The sequence below is a fragment of the Gorilla gorilla genome, chromosome 6 (genome assembly GCF_029281585.2).
Source record: "Gorilla gorilla gorilla isolate KB3781 chromosome 6, NHGRI_mGorGor1-v2.1_pri, whole genome shotgun sequence".
Taxonomy (NCBI): Eukaryota; Metazoa; Chordata; class Mammalia; order Primates; family Hominidae; genus Gorilla; species Gorilla gorilla.
The window spans coordinates 76356253-76383749 of NC_073230.2; the positions used below are offsets into that span (position 1 = coordinate 76356253).

The following is a 27497-nucleotide window of genomic DNA, read 5'->3' on the forward strand; positions in this document are numbered from 1 at the left end:
CTTAGGATTTTAGAGTTGCATCTTTCTTTCTCTAGAAACCTTACCACTTATTTATTCTCTTTCAGCTATTTTGTCTTCAGCTGTTTACATTTTGTATTCCTTACTAGTCATTCGTTCTTTGAATATTCTCATTTCTTTGTCCTTTTCCATACAATTCCCATGTTGTAAATTTACGCATTCTGCTTCTCAGGGCACATATCATTTTCATACTATGGACTGTCTTGTTCAAAATGTCAGTAAGCACCCTCATCTAATTTCTCCCAACCTCCAAAGGATGAGGAAACATTGCTCCATACTACTCATTTGATTTTCCCAAAGTGTAAATACCACAGTAGTATTTACACTAAAATTCCAGTGGGAATTTTATTTCTGCCATTACATGGTTACTTTGCTTACAGTCCCTCTTTTTCACATTCTGCTGCCAGTGCTCTGAGCCTCTTCTGTGTGCATCTTGCACCTCTCAGCTTTCTTGCGCTCATCTCTTCTTGTGGTTTCACCCTCCGCTTACCCCTTCACACAGGTGATATCTTCCTACATACTAACCAAGTTGCCAGGTGGATGTCAAGCTCTGTTTTTCTGTTTCCTGTTGTAAGTAACCTGTAGAGTACATGACTCTTCAGGCTCTGGCCACACTGTCCTACGATTCAGTTGATGTGCATGATCTTCTTAGGTTCTACTGAACTCAAGGCATGTCTTTTCTACTCTCTGCCAAATTTCTGATCTTTAAGCAGGAGAATTTTTTTTTTTTTTTTTTCTGAGACAGAGTCTTGCTCTGTTGCTCAGGCTGGAGTGCAGTGGTGTGATCTCAGCTCTCTGCAACCTCCGCCTCCTGGGTTCAAGTGATTCTCATGCCTCAGCCTTCTGAGTAGCTGAGTTTACAGGCATGCGCTACCACGTCCAGCTAATTTTTGTATTTTTAGTAGAGATGGGGTTTCACCATGTTGGCCAGGCTGGTCTCAAACTCCTGACCTCAGATGATCCACCCACCTTGGTCCCCCAAAGTGCTGGGATTACAAGCGTAAACCACCACGCCTGGCAGAGCAGCAGAGTTTTAAGTATCTACTGTAATGGATAGCAGAGATCAGGCATATCAAGAGACTGTTAAACCCAACCAATCTCATCTTAAGTATCAATACTATTAAAAAGTGTATGTATACGTGTTTTCTGATCCCAAAACTTTTGTTGTATTTCCTTCTAAACCTTAATTTTTTTGGTGTAGATATATTTATATTATTAATGCCATGCTGCATTTATAAGTTTGTTTTCAGCTTTTAAAAAATTCATTTAAATTTTTTTGGTGTAGATATATTTATATTGTTAATGCCATGCTGCATGTATAAGTTTGTTTTCAGCTTTTAAAAAATTCATCATTGTAACATAAAAATTACCCCTTGCAGCCAGGTGTTGTAGCTAAGGCCTGTAATCCCAGCATTTTGGGAGGCCGAGGTGGGTGGATCACTTGAGGTCAGGAGTTCGAGACAAGCCTGGGCAACATAGCGAAACATCTCTACTAAAAAATACAAAAAAAATTGGCTGGATGTGATGGCATGTGCCTGTAGTTCCAGCTACTCGGGAGGCTGAGGTGGGAGGATGGTTTGAGCTTGGGAAGTCAGGGCTGCAGTGAGCTATGATGGCACCATTGCATTCCAGCCTGGGCAACAGAGCAAAACTGTCTCAAAAAAAAAAAAAAAAAGTTACCCCTTGTCAACAAATACTCCTCTAAAACAGTTATTCTCAATGGGAACGTGGTACAAAAAAATAAGTCTCCCTCTTTCTGAGAGTCACATCTAGATTGACCCTGCTATTGTTAGGAGGATGTTCCTCAGATATGTTGGGGTTCGTGACCATTGTTCTGAAATAACATCTTTAGTGTTAGCTAAAGGGTGATATCATAAATCATCTAGCCATTCCTTGGGATTGAACATCTTGTCATCATCTTGAGTTTGTAATGTCTCATTATTATAAAGCTAGAATAAACATGCTTATTCATCAGTCTTTGTTCATAATTTTTATCATGTCCATAGGCTACATTTTTAGAAATGCAATTACTAGGTCAACAGATTGGAATATTTTTCAGATTCTTTAATCATCTTGCCATGTTACTTTTCTAAACGTTGGTACTGAATTACACTCCCACCATCAATGAACAAATATGCCTGTCATGCTAAACTCTAGGCAGCACTGAATATTGCTGTTTAAAAAAATATATTTGCCAATTTGATAAGCCTAAATAGTACCTCATTACTGCTTCAATTTGCATATCTTTGATTACTAGTAAGTCAGTACCATATTTTAGGAGACCATTTTATCTTGTTTTGACACAGCCTCAACTAGAGTATGTGTTGAATTGCAACTGTCAAGATAAATCATTGAAATTAAAAGCTGTAATCCTGGGTTATAATAACCTCATCCAGTCTATGTAGCACTGAAAGCTGCCTAATTAGAAGCAACAGAACTCTAACTCATGATTATATATTTTTACACTTTTTATTGTGGATTTTTATAATACTCAAGAGGGGAGAGAATAATATAACCAATTCCTTGTAACCATCATCTTAGCTTTGACAACCATCAGCATTCTACAGTTCTGATTTTGTCTATCTTCCCAGTTTTGGCAATAGGGAAGGCATTGGAATATTTAAAATCTAATAACAGACATAATATCATTTTATCCGTGAATACTTCTGTATACAACATATAAAGAATTTTTAGGGCCAGGCGTGGTGGCTCACACCTGTAATCCCAGCACTCTGGGAGGCCGAGGCAGGCAGATCGCTTGAGCTCAGGTATTTGAGACCAGCCTCGGCAACATAGCAAAACCTCGTCTCTACAAAAAAATTACAAAAATTAGCCAGGTGCGGTGGCACACACTTCTAGTCCCAGCTGTTTGGGGGGCTGAGGCAGGAGGATCACTTGAGCCAGGGACGTGAAGGCTGCAGTGAGCCAAGATCGTGCCACTGCACTCCAGCCTGGGCAACAGAATGAGACCCTGTCTCAAAAATAAAATAAAATAAAGACTTTTTAGGCCAGGCACAGTGGCTTATGCCTGTAATCCCAACACTTTGGGAGGCCAAGGTGGGTGGATCACTTGAGGCCAGGAGTTTGAGACCAGCCTGACAATATAGCGACACTCCATCTCTACAAAAAAATTAAAAATAAAAAAATAAGCTGGATATGGTTGTGTGCACCTGTAGTCCCAGCTACTCAGGAGGCTGAGGTAGGAGAATCTTTTGAGGAGCCCAGGAGTTTGAATTCCAGGTACAGTGAGCTATGATTGTGCCACTGCTCTCCAGCCTGTGTGACAGAGCGTGAACCTCTCAACAAAAAACAAACGAAAAGACTTTTAAAATTTGAATGCCTCCTCTCAGTACTTTTTATATATAATATATAACATATATAATACATATATAATATATAATTATATATAATACATATATAATATATAATTATATATAATACATATATAATATATAATTATATATAATACATATATAATATATAATTATATATAATACATATATAATATATAATTATATATAATACATATATAATATATAATTATATATAATACATATATAATATATAATTATATATAATACATATATAATATATAATTATATATAATACATATATAATATATAATTATATATAATACATATATAATATATAATTATATATAATACATATATAATATATAATTATATATAATACATATATAATATATAATTATATATAATACATATATAATATATAATTATATATAATACATATATAATATATAATTATATATAATACATATATACATGATTTTTAATGTTTTTTAATTGGAGTATACCATACACACAGAAAAGGGCACAGATCTTACATGAACTGCTGGATGAATTATTACAAAATGAACACAGCCAGCAAATAGCTCAAGAAATAGAACGTTAATAGCACCTTCAGAGTTCTCTCCTGGTCATCAGCCCCTCCCCTCTCTAAAAATAATTGCTATTTTGATTGCTAACACCGTAAGGTAGATTTGCCTGGTTTTGAACGTTGTGGAATCCTAACAATTTAAATTCTTTTGTGAATATATGTGTTTTTTCTTTATGTATGTTTGTTAGATTCATCCATGATGTGTGCAGCTGTAATTCATCCATTTTCATTGCTATATGTCAATATATGAGTATGCCACGATTTATTCCTTCCACTATTGAGGGATATTCACATTGCATCCTGGTTGGGGCTATGATGAATAATTGCACTAATAACCTTTCTGTACATGTTTTTTGATATACACGTGGACTAACTGATGTTCACTGTGTATTTGGGAGTGGAATTGCCACCTCATTGGGTGTTCTGCATTCAGTCATCATTAGTAGATAGTGCCAGACAATCACAGGGCCATATAAGAACATTCAAGGCTTTGGTCAATGTTTCTTTTGCATTGTCTTTTTCTTATTGGTTTATAGGATTTTTAAATGTATTCTAGACAGGAGTAAATGTCCCTTTCTGCTCTATGTCTTCTCTCTCCATTGCCTCATGGCTTTTGATAAGAAGTAGCCAACTTCAGTGTAGTCAGTTTATCAGGTGTCTTTATCTGGCGAGTGCATTTTATCCTGTTTAAGAAAGTCATGGCCGGGCGTGGCGGCTCACGCCTGTAATCCCAGCTCTTTGGGAGGCCGAGGCGGTTGGATCATGAGTTCAGGAGATCAAGACCATCCTGGCTAACACGGTGAAACCGCGTCTCTACTAAAAATACAAAAAATTAGCCGGGCCTGGTGGCACACGCCTGTAATCCCAGCTACTTGGGAGGCTGAGGCAGGAGAATTGCTTGAACTTGGGAGGCAGAGGTTGCAGTGAGCCGAGATCGCGGCACTGCACTCCAGCCTGGGCCACAGAGAGAGACTCTGTCCCAAAAAAAGAAAAAAAAAAAAAAAAAGGAAAGTCATGAAGAGAGTTTCTTCTGTAATTTCCTAGACATTGTGTTGTTTTTCCTTCCTTTCGCATTTTAAAGTCTATAATTTTTTTAAAGTCATTAAAGTGGGGATTTTTTTTCCCACTGCAATGGGTATCCATTTGATTCAATGCTGTTTATTTTTTTAAAAAACAATCCTTTCCTGCCCTGTTCTGCAGTGTCAGTTTTGTCATAAATTAAGTATCCTGACATGTTTGGGTCTGTTTTTATTTGTTTTTATTTATTTATATTTATTGATTGATTGAGACAGAGTCTCACTCTGTCGCCCAGGCTGGAGTGCAGTAGCGCGATCTCAGTTCACTGCAACCTCTGCCTCCTGAGTTCAAGAGATTCTCCTGCCTCAGCCTCCCAAGTAGCTGGGATTATAGGTACCCGCCACCACGCCCAGCTCATTTTTGTATTTTTAGTAGAGACGGGGTTTCACCATCTTGGCCAGGCTGGTCTCGAACTCCTGACCTCGTGATCCGCCCACCTCGGCCTCCCAAAGTGTTGGGATTATAGGTGTGAGCCCCAGCCCCCTACCTACTGTTGATTTTTTATAAGTACTCCACCATACTGAAGAAATTTCCTTTTATTCCTAGCTTTATGTGACTATCTATTATCAATGGCTATTGGGTTTTTATCATATCTTTTTTTTTTGCGTCTATTGAGATTATATGATTTCCTTTATTCTGCTAATATGGTGAATTGCATTGATTTTCAAATAACAAACCAAATTCTATTCATGCAATAAACTCATCTTGGTTACTATGTATTATCTTTTTTGTGTATCTTGGGATTCTTTTGTATACTAATATTTAAAAGATGTTTCCATTTCTGTTCATGAGAGATGCTGAACTGTCATTTTCTTTCTTTTAATGACTTTAAGTTTTAATATCAGTATTATGGTGACCTCATAAAATGAGTAAGGAGAATAGGCCCTCTTTTTCTGTTCTCTGGAAGAGTTTAATATTTCAAATCAAACACCATAAATAATTATAGGACCATTTAGATTTTCTGTTTATCAATTTTATTACGTCGTGTTTTCTTTAGGACTTTGTACATTTCATTTAAATTTTCAAAATGACTTTGTGTAACTGCCCGTAATAGTCAAATGCCAAATATCAAATATCAAATGCCAATTTGATAAGCCCAAATAGTACCTCATTCCTAGTAATAGTATGCATATTTTTATTTCTTATTCTTTTTTTTTCTTTTTTTCTTTTAAGATGGAGTCTGGCTCTGTTGCCCAGGCTGGAGTACAGTGTTGCTATCTTGGCTCACTGCCACCTCCGCCTCCCAGGTTCAAGCGGTTCTCCTGCCTCAGCCTCCCGAGTAGCTGGGACTACAGGCATGCAACACCATGCCTGGCTAATTTTTGAATTTTTAGTAAAGACGAGGTTTCACAGTGTTGGTCAGGCTGGTCTCGAACTCCTGACCTTAGGTGATCCGCCCACCTCGGCCTCCCAAACTGCTGGGATTATAGGCGTGAGCACTGTGGCCGGCCTGTTTCTTACTCTTTCCATTAATTTGTAACTCTTGTTAAATTTTTTTACAAGTAATTTTTGGAATACTTGCCATCCTTATTTTATGTCATTTCTTCTATTAACTTCTGTTCTTTTATTTCCTTTTTTCTTATATTTATATTATTGTTTACTTTTTAACATCTTGTACATAGTAAATTATAGATGTTCATCCTTTCCATTTTAAAATTAAGAAATAATTTACTTTGCATAAATATGACTTTTTAAAGTATATAATTTAATGGCTTTTAGTTTATTTACAAAACAGTGTGACCACGTGGATTATTTAATTTCAGAACTTCCAATAGTGTCTGTCTTCTTACAGTTAGTATAATGTTTTCCAGGTTAGCGCATGTTATATAGCATGAATCAGAACTTCATCTTTTTTTTTGAGACGGAGTCTCGCTCTGTTCCCCAGGCTGGAGTGCAGTGGCGTGATCTTGGCTCACTGCAACTTCTGTCTCCCGGGTTCAAGTGATTCTCCTGCCTCAGCCTCCTGAGTAGCTGGGACTACAGGCACCCTCCACCACACCGAGCTAATTTTTGTATTTTTAGTAGAGATGGAGTTTCACCATATTGGCCAGGCTGGTCTCGAACTCCTGACCTTGTGATCCACCTGCCTTGGCCTCCCAAAGTGCTGGGATTACAGGCGTGAGCCACTGCTCCCAGCCTAGAACTTCATCTTTTTTTGCTGAATACTATTCTCTTGGATGGATATGTACTATATTTTCTTTGTCCGTTCTTCAGCTGATGGACGTTGGCATTGTTTCCAGCTTTTGGCCGTTATGAGTAATACTGCTGGGAATATTCATGCACAGGTTTTAGTGTGAATATATGTTTCAGTTCACACTTATGAGTAAAATTGCTGGGTCATATAGTAATTCTATATTTAACTTTTTCAGGGGCTGCCAACTTGAAGCACAGAAAGTTTTAACTTTGAAAAGTCCATTGTATCTTTTTTTCCTCCTTCTGTTGCTTATGTTTTTGGTGTCATATCTAATTGCCTAATGCAAGGTGACAGAGATTTACCTTATGTTTTCTTCCAAGAGTTTTATTGTTTTAGCTCTTTGAGCAGTTTTGAGTTAATTTTTGTGGACAATGTGAGAGGTTCATTTGCCTGTGAATAACTAGTTGTCTCAGTACCATGTGTTGAAAAGACTATTTTTTCCCCATTGAATTGTCTTTGTACCTTTGTCAAAATCAATTGGCTGTTAAGTGTATGGGTTTTATTTGTGGACTGTCCAGTTCTGTTCCATTGATCTTCACTTTTATCCTTATGGTGGTACCACATAATCTTGATTAACATAGCTTTGAGTACGTTTTGAAATCACAGTGTTTGAATCTTCTAACTTTCTTCTTTTTCAAATTATTTTGGGTCTTTGGGTTCCTATGCATTTCCATATGCATTTTGGGATCAGCTTTTAAAGCCTGCAAAACAGGCAGCTGGAACTTTAACAGGGATTTAAAATTTTGTATTGAGGTAGCATTCAAATAACATAAAATGAACTGTTTTAACATGAACAACGAAGTGGCATTTCATACATTTACAGTCTTGTGTAATTATCACCTTTATCTAGTTCCTAAACATTTTTATTACTCCAACATAAAATCCTGTGCCCATTAAGCAGTTACTCCCCATACCTCGTAAACCAGTCCCTTATAACCACCAATCTGTTTTCTGTTACTATGGATATAGCTGTTCTGGAAATTTCATATAAATGGATTCGTGTATTATGTGACTTGCTTTCATTCCTGGAATAAATCCCACTTGGTAATAATGTAAAATATTTTAATATGATGTATTTGGTTTGGTAGTATTCTGCTGAGAATTTCTACATCATAAGGGATTGGATTATAGTTTTCTGGTGATGTCTTTTTCTGGTTTGTTATGAAGATAATGCTGGCCTCGGAGAAGGAGGTGTGAAGTGTTTCCTCTGCTATTTTTTTTGGAAGAGTTTGAGAATATTCTTCTTGAAATGTTTGGCAATGAAGCCATCTGCTCTTAAGCCTTTATTTGTTGGGAGTTTTTTGATTGTTCAATCTCTTGACTTGTAGGTCTGTTCCGATTGTCCATTTCTCCTTGAGTCATTTTTGGTAATTTACATATTTCTAAGAATTTGTCCATTTAATTTAGGTTATCCACTTTTTTTGGTATATAGTTGTTCATAGTATTTTCTTATAATTCCTTTTATTTGTGTGAGGTTAGTAGTATTTTCTCCACTTTCATTTCTGATTTTAGTTATCTGCGTCTTCTTTTTCTTAGTCTAGCTAAAGGTCCATTTAGTTGATCTTTTCATAGAACATACTTTTGGTTTCTTTGTTCTCCCGAGTTGTTTTTCTGTTCTCTATTTCTTTTACCTCTGTTCTAGTCTTTGTTTCTCTCTCCTAACCCTGTTGGTTTAATTACTCTTCTTTTGCTAGGTCTTGGAGGAGAGTTAAGTTAATCATGTCGTTCATGTGTTCTGTGCTTTTACTCCTTTGTCTTTAATTGTTAGTTACTGAGAAAGTTCTTTTGTCTTATATTATTGGTTACTGAGAGACATGTGTACAAATGTTCCATTGTGACTATGGCTATGTTCATTTCTCATTTTAGTTATGTCAATTGTTACTTCATATTGATGCTATATTGTTAGGTACTAGTATATTGTTATACTAGTTAAGAATTGTTACATATTTTTGGTGAATTGGCCTTTTTATAATGCCCTTCTCACCTTCTCATCTTAAAGTCTGTCTAATACTAGTAAAGCAACACTAGTTTTTTTTATGGTCAGTGTTTGCATAGTACAACTTTTTTCTTTTTGTTTTTATTTTCAGCCTTTTTTGTATCTTTATATTTAAGTTATATCTCCACAAGACATTACCATTTTTGTGTCATGCAGTCAGTATTCATGATTTACCCAAAAATTTTCTCTCTAGTCTATCGTGCATCTCTGCTTCCATCTGAAGGACTTTTTAATAACATGTAATTGGGTTTGTTTTCTTAAACATTTGGAAAATCTTTATCTTTTTGAGTGTTTATAGTTTGCATGAAATACAATAATTGATATATTTGAATTTAAATTTAGCATCTAATTATTTGCATTATTTTCCTCCCCTTTTCCTCTGTCTTTTTCTCTCTTTTTTTGCTTTCTTTTGTTTTTGACTAAGGAATTTTATTATAAGTTTTCCATTCTGTTGGTTTTTTAATATATTTTTTTATTATTGTTCTTTTAGTTGTTGCCCTAGTGATTGACGCAGGCATGCTTGACTTATTAAAGTCAATGTAAATTAACGTTTATATCATTTTATAAGCAATAGTACTTAGAATACTTAACTCCATTAACTCCATCCCAACTTTTATGCTGTTTTTGTTGTACATTTTACTTTTGCATATTTTTTGAACCCCACATGACCTTACCATTCTTTTTTTTTTTTTTTTTTTTTTGAGATGGAGTCTCACTCTGTTGCCCAGGCTGGAGTGCAGTGGCCCAATCTCAGCTCACTGCAGCCTCTGCCTCCTGAGTTCAAGTGATTCTCCTGCCTGAGCCTCCCGAGTAGCTGGGATTACAGGTGTGTGCCACCACGCCTGGCTATTTTTTTTTGTATTTTTAGTAGAAACTGCATTTCACCATGTTGGCCAGGCTTGTCTTGAACTCCTGACCTCAGGGGATCTGCTCACCTCGGCCTCCCAGAGTGCTGGGGTTATAGGCATGAGCCACTGTGCCCAGCTAAGACCTTACCATTCTTGTTTCATACATTCAGTATTCATGATTTAACCACAAATTTTCTCTTCAGTCTTTCCTATGTCTCTTCTTCCAGCTGAAGGACTTTTTAAAAAACAAACAGGCTGGATGTGGTGGCTCACACCTGTAATCCCAGCACTTTGGGAGTTCAAGGTAGGAGGATCACTTGAGTCCAGGGGTTCAAGACCAGCCTGGGCAACATAATGAGACCCTGTCTCTACAAAAAGTAAAAAAAATTAACTGGGTATGGTGATACACCAGTGCACTTCAGCCTGAGTGACAGAGTGAAACCCTGTCTCAAAAAACAAAAACAAAAAAATTAAAAACAAAATATAAACACAATACCATTATATTATCACTCCTAATACAATTAACAATGCATTTTAATGCATTTCCTGAAAATTCAAATGTATCTCATTTTCTCTGATAGTTTCCAAAAGAATGTGTTTTTATAACTTTTTTTCTCAGAGTAATATCTAAACAAGATTCTCACATTGTACTTTGTTTATACTTCTTGTAATGTGATTGCTCCAATCCTGTTTCCCTTTCTTGTGTGCTACTTATTTGTGGAAGAAGGTGGGTCATTTGTCATTAGAATTTGCAACATCCCGAATTTGGCTGATTGAGTCCTTTTGGTATCTTTTAATATAGTCTGTGTTTCTTTGTAATTCCTGTAAAATGGTAGTTACAACTAAAGGCTCGATTGACGATATATTCAGTTTTTGTCAAGAATACTTAATAATTGTTGCTGTACTGTTTCCTAGTGCATCAATCAAGTGGCACACGACATCTGGTTGTTAAGATTGATTATTAGATTTTCTACATAGATAATCATGCTATCTCTAAACAAAGACCGTTTTATTTCTTTCTTCCAAATCTGTTTTCTTTGTATTCCCCTGTCTTGTCTTACTACATTGATTAGGACTTCCAGTACCATGTTGAAAAGCAGTGGTGAGAGAAGACATCCTTTGTTCCTGATATTAATGGGAAAGCTTCCAGGTTCTTGCCATTAAGTATGATGTTAGCTGTAGGTTTTTTGTAGATATCCTTATTAAGTTGAGAAAATTTTCCTAGTTTGCTGAGAGTTTTTATTATGAATGGGTGGTGAATGGTGTCATATGCTTTTTGGCATCTATTGATATAATCACGTGATTTTCCTTCTTTATCTTGTTGATGTGATGGATTACATTAACTGATTTTCAAATGTTGAATCAGCCTTACCTACAGATGGGTTGCAGACAAACAACCCATGTTGTTTGCTTACATACAAATGGCAAATGGTTTTTCTGGGAGTATTTTAGTGGAGAACTGTGAGAAGCTCTATTGCATAGTGCTGGTCTTTTGTTTGATAACCAAGATGTCTGTAGTTACACTGTTTGGGACATTTGTCACATTACGACCCCCTTCCCCTATGCTCTTGGGATATTCTGAATTTACCATTATGCTGCTTATCAGATTAACATTTCTGCATGTGCTTTTTTCCCCCATTACAAAAGTTTTACTCATTTACTGTAGAAATTTGGGGCAATACAGGAAAACATAAACCCAAACGGGATAAATAAAAACATTTTATGAAATTTTTAAAAGCAGGCAGAGATAAAGAGAGATTACTTTCAAAAGAGCAACAATAGGCCAGTACTTGATTGCACAACAGAAATGAGAGCACAAACCATGGAGCCTCAAAGGGCTGAAATTTGCCAAGAGCTGCCAATCTAGAAGTCTGTTCCCAATGAAAATATTTTTCAAGAGTGAAGGAGAAAAAAAAAAGTTTTGAAGAAGACAAAATGCCTACTTAGTAAAGGAAATAGGTTAAAAATCAATAAGCTAAATGCATATATTAAGAAGTTAATTGGTACCCACAATTTTTTTTTTTTAAAAAAAAGAGCAGAGCAGTAAATTAAACATAGAGTAAGTACTTGGAAGGAAATAAAAAGAGCAGAAATTAAGGAAATAAAAAACATCCATAAAATAGGATTATAAAAAAGCGAAAGTTGGTTATTCAAAAAATCTTACAAAACTGATGATTACCTGGCAAGTTTAATCAATAAAATGAGAGATGGTACAAATAAGTAATGTTAGAAATGAAAATGAAATATCACTATAGATCCTATAGACATTAAAAAGATAGGAGGATATTTTGAATTACTTTATGCCAATTAATTTGGGAATTTAGATGAAATACACAAATTCCTAGAAAATGAAGCTTAAGAAAATTAATACTAGATGAAATGATCTACATGGACTTATAATTGTTAAATAAATTGCTTTTTTAAATTTAAAACCTCGTCCAAAGGAAACTCCAGGCCCAGATGATTTCATTGTTGAATTATACCAATTCTTGATGATACCAGTCATCAGGAGAACTAACACCAACCCTACACAACTATTCCAGAGAGGAATAGTAGCACTTTTCATCTCATTTTATTCAGAATAATTTTTTTTTTTTTTGAGATGGAGTTTTGCTCTTATTGCCCAGGCTGGAGTGCAATGGCGTGATCTCAGCTCACCGCAACCTCCACCTCCTGGGCTCAAGTGATTCTCGTGCCTCAGCCCCACGAGTAGCTGGGACTACAGGCATGTGCCATCACGCCCAGCTAATTTTGTATTTTTAGTAGAGATGGGGTTTCTCCATGTTGGTGAGGCTGGTCTCGAACTCCCAACCTCAGGTGATCCACCTGCCTCAGCCTCCCAAAGTGCTGGGATTACAGGCATAAGCCACTGCGTCCAGCCAGTTCAGAATATTTATACCAAATTCTAAGAAGAATAAGACAAAAGCGATTTTTACTCATAAGCATAGAAGCAACTATTTTAAAGAAGAGATCAACGAACTAAATACAGCAGTCTATAAAACCATGAAAAATTGGCTTTATTCTAAGAATGCGAGTTTTGTTTAATGTGTAAAAATCAACCTATTTATGATGTCATAATAAAAAGAAAGCTGGTAGGATAAGGTTAATAGATGCATAAAAAGAATTTGACAGGAATCAATATTTATTTATGATTAAAATCTTGTAGCCAATTAGGATTAGAAGGAAACTTCCTAATCTGATATATCTACCCATAAAAGTCATACTTCTTGAGTAAATGTTTAAAATCTTACTGTGCAGAGTAAGACAAGCATACCCACTATATTTATCACCACTTCCATTTAACATGGAATCAAAGTTCTGGCTAGTGCTAAAAGACAAGAAAAAGGGGAAAAAGTTATGATTGGAAAGGAAGATGTCATTTTTAGTAAATAAATGTGTACATAAACAATCCTTTCCAAAATTTGTAATTATTTGCTTTAATAAATGTATTTTACAAGACTGCTATATAGATACACAGTCAGCTTACAAAAATCAGTTATATTTCTGTATACCAGCTATTAAAATATCAGTTAAATATTAGTTAAAAGAGGAAAAATAGAAAAGATACTACCATAACAAAGCATCAAAAGTATATTACCTAGGAATAAATCTATGGAAAGATGTTTTTGACCTTTATATTGAAAACTATAAAATATTATTGAGAGAAATTTTAAAGGATCTAAATAAAGGTAATTATTTCCGCAGATTCAGGGTTGTAAAAGTATCATTTCTCCATACACTGATTATATTTATTTATGGTAGCCACTAGCTACATGTGACCATTGAGTACTTGAAACGTGGCTACCCTGAATTGAGCCGTGCTGTGCATTGGAATTCAAAGACTACACTTGATGTTAGCCAAAAGGCCAAGAAACGATGGAATTCAAAGACTTAGTCTGGTAAAAAGAATGTCAGGTATCCCAATATTTAAATATTGATTTCTTCTTGAGTTGATAATTTTGAGGATATGTTAAGTTAAAATACATTTAAAAAAATTTCACCTGTGAACTTATATTTCTGTTGAGCAACACTGGCTTATAGATTCAATGCCATATCAGGCAGAATCATAAAGGGTTGTATATGTTTGTGGAAACTAATAAGCTGATTCTAAAATGTACATGGATATGCAAAGGGCCAAGAATGGCCACCATACTCTTTCAGAAGGACGACATAAGAGAACGTGCTCCACTGTAGGGTTTTTCAACGTTGGCACCATCGACATTTTAGACTGGATAGTTCTTTTTAGGAAAAGGGTTGGGGAGACTGTCCCGTGCATTGTAGGATATTCAGCAGCAGCCCTGGCCTTTACCCACTAGATGTCAGTAGCAGCCCCCATTTGTGAAAACCAAAAAATTTTCTCAAGATGTTGCTAATTGTCCCCTGTGGTGCAGAATCGCTCCTGGTTGAGAACTGTCTCTATTGGATATCAAATCTTAGTGTAGAGCAACAGTAATTAAAAGTGTGATATTGAGACAATGAGAAACAATTAGATCAGTGGAACAGAATAGAAAAAACCAGAAGCAGAACCTCACATGCATAGACAATGATTCTATCATATTTATTACAGTGGACTATCCATATGTTAAATAAGTTTAACTTCTCAACACCACACGCGAAAGTCAGTTTTGGTGGATTTTTGACACAAATGTGAGTGGCAATATGATAAAACTTTAGAAAAAAATGTAAGAGCTTATCTTCATGCTCTTGATAGCATGGAATGATCCTTTAAAGAGACACAAGAAACACTAATATGAAAGAAACGCTAATAAGGAAAGAAAGTGGAAATGTATGAAAGTTAGGAATTCTTATTGATCAGAAGACATTGTGAAAAAAAGGAAGCCATAAAGTGGATGAAATTATTTCTAATACGTTTATAACAGAGCTTTTCTTTCCAGCAAATGCAAATAATTTATTGAAAATCAGTTGGAAAAAAGACAAATATTCCAACAGAGAAATATTCAAGACATTTGAACCAGTACTTCACAAAAACAGAGATACAGATAGCCAGAAAACGTATGAACTCAGCTTGCTTACATCCGCAGGCAGATGCAAAGCCAAAACAATGCAAAAGTGGTGAAAACTAGCAACACTAAGTGTTGTTGAAGATAACAACCAACCAAAACTCTGATACAACGTGGGTGAAAGTGTGGCAAAATGACTTTGGCAATCAGATTGCCAATATCTGCTAAGGTCGAATGTATACATATCCCCCATGACCCAACATGTCCATATTTAGGTAGATCCTAGAAAATGTGTGTTCTTGTGCATCAAGAGACAAGTACAGCTGGGCACGTTGGCTCATGCCTGTAATCCTAGCACTTTGGGAGGCCAAGGCAAGAGGATTGCTTGAGCCCAAGAGTTCGAGACCAGCCTGGGCAACAAAGTGAGAGCCTGTCTCTACAGAAAAAAAAAAAAAAAAGCTAGGAGTGGCAATATGTGCCTGTAGTCCCAGCTACTCAGGAGGCTGAGACAGGAGGATCCCTTGAGACTGGGAGGTTGAGGCTGGAGTGGGCCGTGCTTATGCCACTGCACTCCAGCCTGAGTGGTGGAGCGAGACCCTATCTCAAGCCAGAAAAAAAAAAGGAGGTGGGGAGAGGGAGAGAGAGATGAGTGCAGTAGCACTCATGGCAGCTGTATTTTCTAAGAAACCCAAAGTAGGGGGTTAAAATCGTTCCCTAGTAGTGTGTTCATACAATGTGGCCATAAAGATGTATCTATGGTGACACATAAGTACCATGCACTCTACTGGGCCACTGGAGCTCCAGTTACATCAACAGCATGAATGAATCTTGCAAACATCGAATTCAGTGAAAGAAGCCAGACACAAAAGAATGTATGTCACAGTAGCATTTTATAAAATTTCCTTAAACAGGCAAAACTAAACTCTGGTGTTCAAAGAGATAACCACATTGTTTTATAATAGCTAAAACCTGGACATAATCCAAATGTTTAGGGAATGGTTGAATAACTTGTTGTATATTCATGCAACCCAATACTGGATAATGAAAATGAACAAACCTAAACATGGAGCAACATAGGTGAATTTTATAAACACAGTGTTGAGTGATAGACACCAAACACAAAATAATGTATGATTCCACTGACATAAATTCCAAACACAGGCAAAAACTAGACTATTATGTTAAAGTCAGGATATTAGATATTAGTCAGGTGAAGGGAGTGGATATTCACTGGGAGGAGCAGAAGGGTGTCTGGGTGATGGGCATTTTGCGATAATCCCTGGAGTTATACATTCGTGTTTTGTGTACATTTCTCTTTGTGTTTCATCTCACAGTTTTAGAAGATTTAGCAAAGTGAGAGAGAGCCTATTCTGGTTCCTACTGTTGCATGACAGGTGAGCCCCAAAACCGGGGCTTAGCTTGGGAGGGTTTTTGGCTTTGTCCAGTAAAGAATTCAAGGGCAAGCCGGTGGTGTTAGACGGGAATCTTTTATTGAAGGGTACAGCTCCTTGCAGAGCAGGGCTAACTCATAGGCAGCGCACCCAGAATGGGCATTGTATGGGCTCCTGGCAACTGTATTTATGCACATATTTACATGCAAATTAAGGGGCAGGCCAATGCAAATAAAGGGGTGTGTTATTTAGAACTTTCTAGGAAAGGGGCAGTAACTTCTGGGTTGTTGCATGGCATTTGTAAACTGTCATGGCCCTGGTGGGAGTGTCTTATGCTAATGAACAAGAAGGCTATCTTGGGATCACCTTAGTGGCCATCTGCTGGTTCCTGCTGGTTTCTTCACTTCATCCTGTCTGGACCTGTTTTGGTCAGCAGGGTTGTGACCAGAAAACAAGTCCTGCCAGTCTCCCACCTCACTACTGCTTGGGTTCACACCCCAGCTTTGCTGCTCTCCAGCTGTGTAACTTCAGGCAATTTACTTAACAGCTGTCAGCCTCACCTTCATATCTGTAAAGTGAAGATAATAATCCAATCTATTTTGTGAGATTTGTTGTAAAGATTAGACAGATATTGGAATCTTTGCCAAGCTACAAAGCACTTTATAACAACAGCTGGCACATATAAGGACTGAGTAATTGCAAACTCCTGCTATTATTTTTATGGTTGCTGTTGCCAGTTTATTTGTTCAGATTAATTGTAAACTCTCATTGGAATTACATTATATTTATAAATCCATCATGGCTCTCCATGTAGATGGGTTTTTGTTTAGGTCTCTTAGAAAAGTTTATTTTACTCACTGTGCTGCATGCTATTTCATGATTTAATCATTAGGAATATATATATATATTATATATATATATTTTTTTTTTGGCGGGGGGGACAGGATCTTGCTGTTTCACCCAGGCTGGAGTGCGTTGGTGCGATCATGGCTCACGGCAGCCTCCACCTCCCAAGCTCAAGCAATCCTCCTGCTTCAGCCATGCCCAGCTATTGTATTTTTTGTGGTGATGGGGTCTCTTTATGTTGCCCAGGCTGGTCTCGAATTCCTGGCCTCAAGTAATCCTCCCATCTTGGTCTTCCAATGTGCTGAGATTACAGGCATGAGCCAGTGCACCCAGCTGAAACACTAGGCATTTCATAATTATAAGTAGAATATGCTTTCTCTTGAATTTTGAAATTGCTGATTGCTGGCATATAATAGCTAATACTTGGTATGATACGCTGCTGCCAAGCTTGGTTCTAGATTCCACATGCTAAATGCTACATTCAGGTAGAAACTAAGAACAGAGAGGTAATGATACCTAGTACATGGGTTGGGATTCATTCTGGCCCCAGTGTCCACATTTAACTCACTACTGTATCCTTGGAAAGCTGTTGGTTTATATATATATAATATATATATTATATAATATATATTTTTTTTGGTAACTGGCCTAATCTCATTTTTAGTTGATTCTCTCAGGTTTCCAAGAAGCCAGTCATATTATTTACAATTAATTATTTTTCGTATATTCTCCAGTAATTCTTATCCTGGCCTTGTTGCTTTGATTATAACTTGTAGAAAAGTGTTTTTTAAGAAAGAGCAGAAATTCTTCTGTTAGTCCAACTAAATAGAAATGCATTTATTTATTTATGTATTTATTTATGTATTTATTTATTTATTTGAGACAGAGTCTCACTCTGTTGCCCAGGCTGGAGTGCAGTGGTGCAATCTTGGCCCATTGCAACCTCTGCCTCCCGGATTGAAGCAATTCTCTTGCCTCAGCCTCCTAAGTAGCTGGGATTACAGGCGCCTGCCACCATGCCCGGCTAATTTTTGTATTTTTTAGTGGAGACTGGGTTTCACCACGTTGACCAGGCTGGCCTTGAACTCCTGACCTCAAGTGAGCCACCCACCTCGGCCTCCCAAAGTGCTGGGATTACTGGCGTGAGCCACCGCGTCTGGCCCCTCCATTTTTTTAGCCAGTAAGAATAGTGTTGACTATTGACTGGAGAATGTTGTGGATTTTTTTTTTTTTAATGTTAAGGATGTGTTTAATTAACTGAATTTACCAAATGGTGTTTGATTTGCTCATTCTGTTTTGTTTTAAAAGCAGGGATGGCTTTTAAACTATATCAGATACCTTTGGGTATCTATGAAGATGATCATGTGGTTTTTCTGTGTTGAACTACTAGTATAATGAATTGTATTACTGTATAGCCTAATATTGAATTGTTTTTGCATTCCTGGGATTTTTAACAAAATGCTGAATTTTACTTGCTAAAATTTCTATAAGATTTTTACATATATAAGTATGAGTGAGATAGGTCTGCAGTTTTCTACTGTTTTTGTTAGCTTTTGGCATTGGAAGAATTATAAGTATGTAAAGGGAATCTGGAAGATTTCTGTCTTTCCTTGCATGATATACTGCATTTTAGAAGGAACTTTTGAGTACACATGAGTAAATATGCTTGGAAAACATTAATTTCTGGTGTGGCTGCCTAATATTCCTTATTAACGATCTCTTAGTTTTCTTCAATGAAGGTTTCAAGTGTTTCTTCTTTTTTATTAATGTTGGAAGTTTTCAAACATAGACTAAAGTAATAAGATTGGTATCATTTTGTGCATCCCTTTCACTTTACTGTTTTTTTTTCTTGAGTATTTTGAGCATTGCTACTTCAGGTGTGGTTTGAGGGTTGGCAGCCTGAGTGTTACCTGGGCATTTGCTACAGATGCATGTAATCATGTACATAGAACCACATGCATCCCGTCACCTTTGCCATAGTCTGTTGGTTATAGGCAAGTCACAGGTCCTGCACCTACTCAAGGGGTGGGTCTCACTTTAGATTTTAAGCCATTCTTCTTCTTATTTTTATTTATTTATTTATTTTGAGACAGTCTTGCTCTGTCTCAGTGCAGTGGCGTGATCTCAGCTCACTGCAACCTTCACCTCCCAGGTTCAAATGATTCTCCTGCCTCAGCCTCCCAAGTAGCTGGGATTACAGCTGCATGCCGCCACGCCTGGCTCATTTTTGTATTTTTAGTAGAGACGGGGTTTCACCATGTTGGCCAGGCTGGTCTCAAACTCCTTACCTCAGGTGATCCCCCCACCTTGGCCTCCCAAAGTGCTGGGATTACAGGCATGAGCCACCACAACCGGCCTTAAGCCATTATTAATAATGTTGTCCTGAGATTTTTTAGTGTTTTTGAATTTTTAATCATTTGTTTTGGGTTCTAAAAGGGAGCTACAAAGTCAGAGTGTAAGCTTTTTAAAGGCTTTAATGCCTAGTGTCTAATTACATTTTCAGAAATCTAGCTTGGCTCAGTGGTGTGTGCCTATAATTCCAGCCCTTTGGAAGCCTCAGGCATGAGGGTCACTTAAGGCCGAGAGTTCGAGACCAGCCTGAATAACATAGCAAGGACCCCATCTCTAAAAAAATTTTTAAACTTAGCCAGGCGTGATGACGTGTACCTATAGTCCCAGCTACTTGGGAAGCTGAAGCAGGAGGATCACTTGAGTCCAGGAGATTGAGGCTGTGGTGAGTTAGGATTGCACCACTGCACTCCAGTCTGGACAACAGGGCGAGACCCTGTCTCTAAAAAAATAAAGAAGAAAAGAAAGAAAGCCAGTCCCTCTTGTGGTTATATGGCACTGGCACACAAATGGCAACATTGATAATCCATCCATGTGCCTTTTCTGCCAGCAAGAAATGCCAAGAGATCATTAAATAATGAGGGAGTAGGAAAGAAGACAGGACTTACTAACAATTCTTGTCACTAACAACTTGGGTGATTATTACCTGAAAGCCTAGAGGGTATTTCAATTAATTTTTTATAGCCTAACACTGTTTGGTCAGTTTATCATTCCTTACTAAATGTAATGTGTCTGTGTCAAGAAACCTCTGGGTGCCTGGCATAGTGTTAAATGTTGTGGGGCAGAGAAAATAAATATGTCAGTATCTCATGTGCCTTCCATAAGGCATGTTAGAATCATAGTGTTTATTTTTGTTCCATCTTTCCTCAAAATATAGCTTCAGTTTACAAAAGTTCATGATGAGTTTTGCCTGCCCTGGGTTGTCTGGGTTGAAAAAGCTTGAGAAACCCTCTAGGTTAAGAGGTGACGTCCACCAAGATAACAACGAAGTTGGCTTTTCCTTTGTTTTAGCAACAACGAACTGTCTACAGACTGACGCTCGTGAAAGCATGGAACGTGGACGAGCTCCAGGCCTACGCGCAGCTCGTGTCCCTGGGGAATCCTGACTTCATCGAAGTGAAGGTAAGCCCCTGCTGACTCTGGTGGCCGTGGTGGAGTGACAAAGAATCGTGGTGCTTCGTTGGCCATCGTGGAGTTAAAACCTTGTAAAACTCTAGAGGTCCCAGAAATTTTATTGATTTATTCATTTCGTGATCGATATTCATCAAGAACCTGGAATTGTTCTAGGCCTTGGGGATAATAGCAGTCAAGAAGACCAAGCTCTTGCTCTTATAAAGCTAGTATTTTAGTGGGAGGATGGACAGTCCACACAAAGTGAGTCATTAAAAACCATGTAGTGACATGAATATCCTGAGAAATAAAATAGTATGGTGGTGAGTAATTGGTTGGCTTTTACATAAACCTTTATTTCAGACATATACGGAAGTAGAGAGATTGGTCTAATGAACTCCCATCCACCCATCACTCACCTTCAAAAATGATCAACTCATGACCCAGAGTTGTTTCAATTATACCTTTACCCATTTTTTCTGCTCTTAGCCCAGATTATTTTGAAGCAAACCACCAAAATTGTATCATTTACCCAGAATTATTTCAGCATATATTCCTAAAAGATTTCTACTCTTATTTTATTTACTTTATTTCATATTTTATTTTATTTTATTTTGAGACAAGGACTTGCTCTGTCACCCAGGTTGGAGTGCAGTGCTGTGATCGTAGCTTACTGCAGCCTCCAACTCTTGGGCTCCAGCAGTCCTCCTGCCTCAGCCTCCTGAGTAGCTGGGACTAGAGGTGCACGCCACTATGCCTGGCTATTTTTTGTAGCGGGAAGGTCTCACTGTTTTGCCCAGGCTGGTCTCAAACTCCTGGCCTCAAGCGACCTTCCTACCTCGGCCTCTCAAAGTGCTGGGATTATAGGTGTGAGCCACTGTGCCCGGCTGATGTGTATTCTTTTGAAACAGTTATTCAGAGTGGTGGGCTCATACCTAAAAATTTTCAACTAAAAATTTTAATTTCCTCTTCTATGTGTTTTGTTTTTCCTCTTAGAAATCACTTTGCTGTAGAAAATGGATCATGCATCTTGGCTGATGCCCTATGTTTATATTTTAGATTTTGTTGAGTGCATGTTCCTGTGCATCCTGTGGATTGGTGCCTATAGTTAGATCAAGAGAAGATTGATTAAATTCAGGGGTGCATGTGTGTGTGGGTTTGTTTGTATTTCAGGAGTATTTCACTGGTGGTCTTGTATACTCCAATCGGGAGTCACATAATGTCTGCTTGCCTCTCATATTTTTGCAAGTGTTTCTTTGGGATAGATTCCGATGAGTGTATTGCTGGGTCAAAGGGTAAATGCATATATTATTTTACTAGATATGGTGGTTGACTATTTTAAGGAAGCTTTTCTGAGATGACATTTTATTTTATTTTATTTTATTTTATTATTTTATTTTATTTTATTTATGTTATGTTATGTTATGTTATTGTTTTTTGAGATGAAGTCTCGCTCTGTCACCCAGGCTGGAGTACAGTGGCGTGATCTCGGCTCACTGAAACCTCCGCCTCCCGGGTTCAAGCGATTCTCCTCCCTCAGCCTCCCAAGTAGCTGGTGCTACAGCTGCCCACTACTGCACCTGGCTAATTTTTCTGTTTTTAGTAGAGACGGGGTTTCACCATGTTGGCCAGGCTGGTCTCGAACTCCTGACCTTGAGTGATCCACCCACCTCAGCCTCCCAAAGTGCTGAGATTACAGGGTTAGAACTACCGCGCCAGGCCTGAGATGACATTTTAAAAACTGATACCTAAATGGTAAGCAGAAACCTGGGGTAAGGGCGTTCCAGGCAGGTGGTGCTAGTGCATGGAGGTCCTGTGCTATCCTAGTGGAGTGGCTGAGGTTGGCAGTGGCGTAGGATGAATCAGAGCAGTGGGCTGGGGCAGCTTTTATGAGGCCTTTCAAGCAAAGATAAGGGGATTGGATTTTAAACTAAGTTTGATGGTAAGCTTTGTAAATATAGGTGCACTAGGGAAGGGCGTGAAGCTGGGGAGAGATGCAGTCTGATTTGTGATTTTAAAAGATCACCCCACTGCTGCAGCATGGCTTGGTTATAGAGGGCAGTAGAGTAGGCACAACAGTCACAAAGTGAGTGGTTAGTCCAAGCAAGAGATGGTTTGGGGAAGGTCAGTGGGACTAGGGCTGGAGAGCAGTGGGTACATTTAGGATTCCTTTTGGAAGTAGAACCAATAAAACGTTTTGCTAGATTATAGGTACGGGCTGAAAGAAAAAAGAATCAAGAATAGCACCTGGGTTTTTGGCTTAAGCCATTGCGTGGATGGTGAAACTGTTTGCTGAGATACAGGAAACCAGGAGGGAAAAGGGGACATATTTGGGGAGAAATGTTGAGCTCCCTGTTGGCAACATTAAATTTGAGATATCTTTTAAATATCCAAGTAGAAGTTTAAATAGATCATAGGTTTTATAAGCTCGAAGTTTCAGGGATAAGATAGGGCTAGAAATAATGTTTGGAAGTAATGGCTTTTTTAGGCAACTAATTGTCCACAAGACAAGAGAAGTGATGAGAAAATGTACCCTGTCTGGGAAAGCCAACTCTGCTCATTTCCGTTTATGCCTTTGAAACTGAACCCTGTCTGTGTCATATCAGAGGTTTTACAGCTGTCTTTTGGTGAGTTTAGCTTTTGGTGTTACTCTAGAGGGGTGGGGAGGTGGGAACAGATGAAATACTGCTGTCTGAGTATGTAACATTTTATCTCTGGTCAGGCTGAAGACACTCTTGAAATTGCACTTAATTTCAAAAGGCTACTCTTGGCAGGAGCTCTAATGATGCAAAGATACAAACTGCAGCTGAAAATATATGTATCAGCTTAAGCAAACCTTGCCAACATCAGAGATTAGTGGTGTTTTAATTTATGATTTAGCTATTAAAGAATGCTGCCTCAAACTATGTTGCAGTAAAACCTCTATTATAATAAAGCAGCTTGGCTGGATCTCCCTTTTTTTCATTTCCTTCCTTTCTTCCCCCCCGCCCCACCTCTCCCCCCCTCCTTTCTTACTTTCGCAGTCATGTTTTTCTATAAAGAACAGGTATTTTAAATCTGAAAAAAATCAGTCAACATTATTTTTTAAAGAATGACAGCTACTTGGTAAACAGTATACTTCTCTGATGGGTATTATTTGGTTCACCAAACTATGAACATCACTAGGAAATAGATAAAACCTTCTGTCTATAGCTGAGATGTTTTGTTTTGTTTTGTTTTTCTGAGACAGTCTTGCTCAGTTGCCTAGACTGGAGTGCAGTGGTGCAATCATGGCTCACAGCAGCCTCCAGCTCCTGGGCTCAAGTGATCCTCCCACCTCAGCCTCCCAAGTAGCTGGACGACAGACGCACACCACCACACCTGGCTAATTTAAAACATTTTTGTATTTATAGAAATGGGGTCTCACTATGTTGCCCAGGCTGGTCTTGAACTCCTGGCCTCAAGCAGTCCTCCTACGTTAGCCTCCCAAAGTGCTGGGATTACAGACATGAGCCACTGCACCCGGCCTAGCTAAGATGCTATTAACAACAAAATTTTCTTTCAAAATTTCCATTTTACTATTTTGTCCTTGCATTCAACAATATTTGTGAGCTCTGTCCATGTGATATAGGCTTTGTTAAAGCTCTGGAGATGAAAAATTTTATATGAATGTGCTATTGGGAAATGAATGTTTTATTGAAAATAAGCAAAAATCTATAAAAGTAAAATGACCTACTCTGAGAGATTTTATAATTGAAAACTCTTGGAGAAATGTATAACCACAATTAAATTTTTTTTTTTTTTTTTGAGATAGGGTCTTACTCTGTCTCCCAGACTGGAGCGCAGTGGCACAATCTTGGTTCACTGCAACCTCCGCCTCCTGGGTTCAAGCAGTTCTCATGCCTCTGCCACCCAAATAGCTGGGATTACAGGTGTATACCACCATGCTTGGCCAATTTTTGTACTTTTTGTAGAGACAGGGTCTTGCCATGTTGCCCAGGCTGGTCTTGAACTCCTGAGCTCAGGTGATCCACCCGCCTTGGCCACCCAAAGTGTTGGGATTACAGGCGTTGAGCCACCACGCCTGGCTTAAAATAAATATTTTGATGATAAAATATAATGTAATAAATAACAGTTCATGTTACATCAGAGGGAGGCACATTCAGTCATGTCATATCTTTCATAAAAGACCCCAGGGAGAAATGTCCTGCAATGAATGTCAAATGCCTGGTCACTGGAGGTCAGTCTCATGCTTTGTTAACTTACCTGTCATTTGTCCAGCAAGTTAATGAGATTCTTCCTTTGATGCTGTAGTCTCAAAAGGGATGTTTATAGAATATAGCATACTGCTACTAAGAGGAAAAACAAATTCTAGAATAATATTTATTATGCAATTCCATTTTTTAAATTTTAATTTGCATTTTAAATCCTTGATTACATTTTCAATGTTGTATGTTCAGATGTATTTATGTAAGAAAAGTATGGAAGGATATCTGTCAGATTGTTAACAGTGACCTATTTGGGAGAAGGGGAGGGAAATGTTTATTAATTTTACTTTTTGTAATTATGTATTGTGTGGATTATTACAATGAGCATGCATTGGTTTGTAATTCAAAAGACAAATGAAATCAGTAAATGGAGAAGGCATGCTTTTCCTGTTCAATAGGATTAAACTACAGAATGTCTGAAAATACATCTTTTTGTCATTGTTGTCTTATTAATTAAAGTTAAAAATTTCTAAAATAGAGGAGTTTTAAAAATCATTGTCTGGGCCTCATGGCTCATGCCTGTAATCCCAGCACTTTGGGAGGCCGAGTCAGGCAGATCACTTGAGGTCAGGAGTTCGAGACCAGCCTGGCCACATGGTGAAACCCTGTCTCTACTAAAAATACAAAAATTAGCTGGGCGTGGTGGCAGGTGCCTATAATCCCAGCTACTCGGGAGGCTGAGGCATGAGAATCACTTGAATCCAGGAGGCAGAGGCTGCAGTGAGCTGAGATCATGCCACTGTACTCCAGCCTGGTCAAAAGAGCGAGACTCTGTCTCAAAAAAAAATTAATAAATAACAACAACAACAATAATAATAAGACCTCTCCATAAAACATTTGATAAGAACTAGCAATATGGTAGGCTATAATCTCAAACCTCTCTAAGGATTAACACTTAGAAGTGAATCTGTTATGAAAACCATACGTTTGGGAAGGTGCATATCTGTCAGGGCTGTAAGGGAGACACTCTTGGAGCTGGAAGAAGAGAGACCATTCTGGAAGTACTCCATGGTCCTAGTTGACAGTACTCGGGTTTAAAGGACAGAAGACTAGGCCCTTTCACCTTCAATGAAAGGATGGATTAGGGAAAAACTTACCCATGGACACGGTAACACTTGGAAGGCTTGTTCCCTACCCGTGCGTTTGGTAAAAAGGAAAAGTCTCTCCAGGGCCTTACCCTCGAATGGCCTTGGAATTCAAATTTAGTATTATGGTACCTCAAGGTCATATAAATGCCCCCAAGATGTGAAATCAATAATACAAATTGGCCCTAGATTCACAGATATGCCTGGAGCTCCCTGCAGATGCAGACACAATGCTGTTCATACCCTTTGTATTTCAATTGAGTTGCTTATCTTTTTGTTATTAAGTTCTTTGATTTTAAAATGGAAACACACATGTATGTGTATGTGTGTGCATTCAGAGTACTGTACTGAATTGTTGACAAATTTCTAAATCCAGTGTGAGGAAGGTTTCTAACATGTATGTATCACCCCATTCAACTTCTTTTTCTCATTTTGCTTGCAGCACTAACCTAATTGGATTTAGGAAACTCTACCTTCCTTTTTCTATCTACCCTGTGTGCAGTTTCTCTTTTGTGAGTCAAAGGAAAAATCATCTTAACTTTGGTCATAGAAGTGGTAGCGTGAACAACCCTTGGGTCAGGAAGGGCGACTGTAAATGCGGGAGTGGCGTCATGGCCAGGCATGCCCTCGGCATCTTTTCTCCCTGACATGTGTGAGTGTGTGGTGTGTTTATGTGTGTGGTGTGTGTGCATGTGTGTTGTGTGTGTGCATGTGTGTGGTGTGTGCACTTGTGTGTTGTATGTGTGCATGTATGTGTGTTCATGTGTGTGTTGTGTGCATGTGTGTGTTGTGTGTATGTGCATGTGTGTGTGGTATGTGTATGTATGTGTGTGTGTTTGTGTGTGTCTGTCCGTGTGTGCGTGTCAGATCTGGGGTCTCCCATAGTCTGCACTTACTAGAGTCTCATGTGGGGTGAGAGACAGTGCCCAGTTTTGATACCTACCTAAAATGTGCCAGTGTAGCCTAGGACAGGTTATTCATCCTCCTTGAGCCTAAATTCTGTCAATATTAAAATTAGCATAAGAATATCTCTTTAATAAGTTTGTTTTGAGAATTCAATGGGGTAATGTATGCCCAGATTCAGTAAGTTTTTTGATCACTTTCCATTAAGCACATTTATTTAAATGAAATCAATAGAGGCTATTGCTTTATCATATCGATTTCGTCTTTTCTTTCTTTACCAGTCTTGTAAAATACTTTTCTGCTATATTCCTTGTAAATTAGCATGTATCTTAGCTTCATTAGGCTTAAAGAGGCCTTTATTTGCTAGCCTGAGAATCTTCCTTGTCATTATTTGCTTGCTTGCTTGTGAAAAGGTTTCATGTTACAACCATCTGTCTTGCTGAAAACTTTTGTAACACAATCCATTTGTAAATGAAATACTGTCTGTGTGTTCTCTGCCTAGCATTACACCTTGAGAATAGGACGTGCTCAGTAATTATTTGTTGTCAAATGATTTAAAACTACTTACTGTT

The 27497-nt window shown here is 37.9% G+C and overlaps 1 protein-coding gene across 6 annotated transcripts in view; it reads left to right on the top strand.

Moving 5' to 3' along the window:
• Window positions 1–27497, top strand: part of LOC101126070 (S-adenosyl-L-methionine-dependent tRNA 4-demethylwyosine synthase TYW1) — a 248972-nt gene that overhangs the window by 166524 nt on the left and 54951 nt on the right. For all 6 annotated transcript variants that reach the window (XM_055346954.2, XM_055346956.2, XM_055346957.1 and 3 more), the window contains one exon: window positions 20592–20702. In XM_055346954.2, coding sequence (XP_055202929.1) covers window positions 20592–20702 — 111 coding nt within the window. The remainder of the gene's footprint in view (window positions 1–20591; window positions 20703–27497) is intronic.